The 5,456-nt window shown below is 48.3% G+C and overlaps 1 protein-coding gene across 1 annotated transcript; it reads left to right on the forward strand.

Annotated features, from left to right (window-relative positions):
- HMOX1 (heme oxygenase 1) lies at window positions 1-5,456 on the forward strand (the record flags this gene model as incomplete). The annotated part of the gene is made up of 5 exons (XM_079535442.1): window positions 1-32; window positions 288-408; window positions 2,577-3,068; window positions 3,569-3,677; window positions 5,320-5,456. The coding sequence occupies 5 exons, from the start codon at window positions 1-3 to the stop codon at window positions 5,454-5,456; spliced, it is 891 nt and encodes a 296-aa protein (XP_079391568.1).

Raw genomic sequence — 5,456 nt, forward strand, 5'->3', positions numbered from 1 at the left:
ATGGAAACTTCGCAGCCACACAGCGCTGAAAGGTGAGATCGGGACGGGGAAGAGACGGAAGCGCTCAGCCAGCAGTTTGTATTCTCCCCTGCTTTCAGGCGCGCTCCTCCTCCCACCTCTGGATGCGTCCTGGCGGTGCTCCGCGCTCAGGACGGCGGGCGGAATGCTGGCACTGATATCCGCGGCTCTGCTCCTTCTCCTGCTGCCCCCGGCTCTCCCTTTTCCTAAGGTCCCTTTAGCTGGAGCAGAGCAACAGCACTGATGTCTTACTGCTCTCCCTCGCCCAGCATGTCCCAGGACCTGTCGGAGCTCCTGAAGGAAGCTACCAAGGAGGTGCACGAGCAGGCGGAGAACACACCCTTCATGAAGAACTTCCAGAAGGGACAGGTGTCCCTCCACGAGTTCAAGGTAGGGTGTAACAGCACGGCAGAGCTGCCTGGGGACTGTGCGTTAATTACTGTCACGTAGTTAATAGAGGTAGAACAGTGGGCAGATATTGGTTTGGTTTGGATTGGATATGGGGAAACATTTCTCCTCCATAAGAGCGGTGCTGCAGTGGCACAGGCTGCCCAGGGAGGTGGTGCAGTCACCATCCCTGGAGGTGTTCCAGAGCCATGTGGATGTGGCACTGAGGGCATGGTTATGGGCATGGTGGGGGTGGGCTGGAGGTTGGATCAGGTGATCTTAGAGATCTTTTCCAACCTTCATGATTCTGTGATTCTATGAATGGAGCATACTGAATTGAGAATGCTCTAAGCGTTTACAGCTAGAAATAACGATGGAATAGCAATGAAGTGAGGCTGTGAGATCATCTCTGGCACCACACTTGACAGTGTTTTAGCTGTCACTGGGGTTATAGCAGAGCTGGGATCAGGAGGAATTGCTCAAAGGCAGAATGAGTTGGAGCAAGCTGTGTCTGCTGCCAGCAGGTAGGAGCCTGTTGCTTTTCTTGAAATGTAAGAGCTATATGCCGGTGCTAGTCTGCATCTATCCTGGCTAGGGACAGGATGGATCTGAGCCACATAACAAAGCCGTGAGCAAAAACAAAGCAAACACCTGGGTAAGAAATTCCCGGGAGGCCAGAGGACCTGACGCACAGCTTTGCAAATAACAGCCAGCAATCCGACCCGTGGTTTAATTGTTTTGTTGTCGAATGGCTCCTTGATAAATAAATCCACAAGAACAGAAATTAGTCCATTTATTTCTGACAGGTTGTATTCACAGCACTTAGTCAAGCATGAATTCAGTGGCAGGTGCTGACTTCCTGCTGTTAGGAATGGGGCACTCGTTGGGCAGTGGACTTTGAGACAAGTTGGTGATGAAGAAAGGCCTCTGAGATTCAGGAGCACGGCTCAGTTTCCCAGGAAATATTTACCCCGTGATGGGAAGTGGGACGTGACCCTGGGATTTGAAAAGCAAAAGCAGTTTTCGAAAGCCACCTTTCCCACTTAAAACAACTGGCCAAGTTAATTTTTCTTCATTGGTTGGGCAACGTTTCTGTTTCGTTTCCAGTAAGCTGGATAACGAGTTATTATCTAAAAACACCTTTTTTTTTCTCTTATTTACTTTCTTGGCAAACCCATTTACCTGCCCTGACATGTGACTCCTAGGATCTGAATAGCAGTTTCTACAACAAAGTCACTGCCTGTGTGTGTATCAAAGTCCTGTTTGCAATGGTGAAAAGCTGAAATCATTCCTGCAGTACTGATTTCTCTACTGGGACAGTAAACTGCTTTCTCTCTAATTCCCCCAAACCTGACTCACCTGTACCTCCATGTTCTACACTTTGCTGCCAATAAGGGATTTCAGTGTAAGCAAGAAGTGGTGTAGCTGTAGATATGCACACAGCCTCTACAAACAGAATGTCCATGCAAGGGAAGAACAGCCAGATTGTCTTATGCCACGTGGAAAAGCTGGCAGATAGAGGAAAATAGCATGTAAGCTGGGAAAAACAATAACAGTGGTTTCAAAACAGAGGGATGATCACATAGCTGCGCAGTGATCCTTCACAAAGGCAGCTTTCAGATTCCTCCCGTCCCTTACATCTTGTCTCCTTGGGACAACAAAAGAGGCATCCCCTCTTCCAAGGCTGAATGAGGCAAAGGGGTGCCTCCATTCCCAGGATGGTGGGCTGCCAGCAGGACAAGTAGGTTGCAACGTTAGCGGGGTGGGTTGTCACCTCACAGGGTCCCACAGAGGGAAATCACATCCATCTGTAAGCATTCAGATTGGAGCAGTGCACCAAGAAATGTGCCTTTGGGAATGCTCTCTGCGTTGACTGGGGGGATGAAGAGAACAGGTGAGGTGTGGTTTAAGCTTCCATTATGTCAAGCTGGGAGAACTTTTAAGTTGTAAGTGAAGGCAGCAGCTTTTAAGGGTAGGTAAGGCCAGCATCTGCTGGAAATGGGCTAGATGCCCTCAGTGCCCCTTTTATCTCCATTTGCCACGCAGGAAACCTGCAACATAACAGATATGCATAGCATAATACTGGGTGTGCGCATGAGTAACTTTTTAATTAGTGGGATTTGTCCCAAAAGCAGACAGATGCACCTGTAGCTCACCCTCTTCTGTTTCAGCTGGTCACGGCATCCCTGTATTTCATCTACTCTGCTCTGGAGGAAGAGATTGAACGTAACAAGGACAACCCTGTCTATGCTCCTGTTTATTTTCCGGCCGAGCTGCACCGGAAAGCTGCCCTGGAGAAAGACTTGGAGTACTTCTATGGCAGCAACTGGAGGGCAGAGATCCCATGCCCTGAGGCTACCCAGAAATACGTTGAGAGGCTCCACTGCGTTGGCAAGAAGCATCCAGAGCTGTTGGTGGCCCATGCCTACACTCGCTATTTGGGAGACCTGTCTGGGGGGCAGGTGCTGAAGAAAATTGCCCAGAAGGCTCTCCAGCTGCCAAGCACTGGAGAAGGGTTGGCTTTCTTCACCTTCGATGGAGTCTCCAATGCTACCAAGTTCAAACAGCTCTATCGGTCCCGCATGAACGCCCTCGAGATGGATCATGCTACTAAGAAAAGTGTCTTGGAGGAAGCCAAGAAAGCTTTCCTGCTAAATATACAGGTGAGGAACAACCAGCCAACCCTGTTTGCCCACACGCTCTCCCAAATAAGATAACAGCTACAGGGAATGGCAAAGCCAGTATTTCTGCTGTGGAGCTTATGGGAAGTTGTGGGTTACAGCAGCCTAGAGTTGGATGGCTGCACTTGTCTAGACTGGGAGCATAGCAAGCCGCAGGTCTCTGAAAGGCTCTTCTCCCTCCTCTGGGGATTGAACAGAACATGCAATAGCCTTCTGCTTAGCTGGAGGTTTACTGGTAAAGGGAACAGGCAGATCCCACAGGCCTGTTCTGTGCAAAAAGCCCAGAGAGCCTGGAGTGCAGGGAAGCTGGGCTAGGTGATCTTTAATGGTCCTTCCCAAAACAAACAATTCTATGATTCTTTAGCTTGGGTTGAAAGCTTCTATCTTCCCTTAGTTCCCAAAATGTCTAGAGCAGGGGCAAGGAGAGCAGCAAAAGCAAAGGAGAAGAAGTCACATCATGAGATAACGTTCTTACTTTTCAGGTGTTTGAGGCACTGCAGAAGTTGGTGTCCAAGAGCCAGGAGAATGGTCATGCTGTGCAGCCGAAGGCAGAGCTTCGCACGAGGAACATTAACAAATCGCATGAAAATGGTAAGGCATTCCCAAAGGCAGGTGTTTAATATTGCCACTTGCAGTTTGGCTCTCCTCCCTTCCTCTGCTGTTGTTTGTAAAATCAACTGAGAACTGAGAGCGAGGTGCTTGCACCAGCCTTCACCAGCAGCCAGTACATAGTGCAAAGGGTAATGATATGGGCAAAGCTTCTAGACATGACAGAGCGAGGATGGCATACACGGATTTCCCAGACATAGTGTCAGTGAGGGAGCAGTACAAGAAGACACTCCTTCCTCCTCCTTATAGGTTGTAGCAATGGTAAGGCTCATTAGCCAGAGAAAAATGGCCTTGAGTTTACAGAAGCACAGACTGTAATTTTGGGCCCAGCATCAGGGATGCTGACAAAAGGTTCTTGGCGCACAGCCTTGCTTGAGTCTGTCTTTTTGGTCCAAATCTTCCACTGATCATTTCCTTGCCTTTCAGAGGTGTTTATTCAAAATAGCACCGGAAAAGAGTGCAGAGTTTAGCACTAGTGTGGTTTTCTGGATGGTAAAAATAGCCTGCTCAAGAGTGGGGAATTTACAGGCTGATTTTACAGGCTCAGTTTTGCAAAGATCTCCACCTACCGGCAAGTGCTGATCCTGAACTGGGCATAGCCTGAGCAAGAAAGGCAATTGCTTTTTATGGAGCCTGATTTGTTGAGTGAGTTATGAGCAAGCTCACATGTTGACAGAAGAGAGCAGTTTCACTGATAACATGTGCTTCTAGTAGGAAAGCCCTTATCATCTACTCATTCTGAAGCTGAAAGGGAGATTTTTCAGTGCATGTTGGATTGAAGCAGTTTTCTCATGGAAAAAACGAGAAGTATGCTGGTCTTGCACATCATTAAGGAAGTTTAAAGCAAGTTCTTTGGAAAGGGCAGTAACATTTCTCCACGAATCTTTGCTGCCCCTTTCCCAATAAGCCTACAGAGATAGGAATTTCCAAAAATAAAAAAAAAAGAAATGGTGTCAGCTGACGAATTCCATTCTGGAGTTGTACAGGGTGACTGTTTGTTTTGTGTACTAAGAAAGAGAGGTGATGCATTGGAAAAGGGAGGTGGTGGAGTCACCATCCCTGGAGGTGTTCCAGAACCATTGGATTTGGCACTAAGAACATGGTTAATGGGCATGGTGGGGATGAGCTGGTGGTGGACTAGGTGATCTTAATGGTCTTTCCAACCTTCATGATTCTGTGATTCTATTTCTATGGACTCTGTGGATTCTATGATTCATAGAATCTTAAACCAGTTGTATCAATGAGACACAGGAGACAAAATGCCCTTTACAAATTTATCTTAAGTATTTACTTGGCTGTCTCCCGCACCCATCAGGGGTCTGAATGAGTCCCTTGAGAAGTGAGGCAGTGCATTTCTAAGCCAGTGAGGAGACAAGGGGAAGAGTCCTTGTCTCCTCAAGGAGACAAGGCAGAAGGCTTGTGCACCTTTGTAACACCTGTGTCAGTCTGGCTGCTGCCTTTCTTCATCTGGCCTGAGAGAGCAGAAACTTCTGCCACCGATTTCTCACCATGCTCTGGGTTCTCCTCCTCTTCTGGACAGCTTCATCAGGTCTGCTCTGGCACTAGGGAGAGCAGCTTACTTCTTGTTGTCCTCATCTGCTCATTTTTTTCTTATTTGTACCAGGTCCAGCAGCTGGGAAGGAAAGCCAGAGGACAAGCAGGATGCAGGCAGACATGCTGACCACTTCTCCCCTGGTGCGGTGGATCCTGGCGCTCGGCTTCATTGCCACCACAGTCGCTGTAGGCTTATTTGCCATGTGA

Source organism: Tetrao urogallus, assembly GCF_951394365.1.
Source record: "Tetrao urogallus genome assembly, chromosome: 1".
Classification (NCBI taxonomy): Eukaryota; Metazoa; Chordata; class Aves; order Galliformes; family Phasianidae; genus Tetrao; species Tetrao urogallus.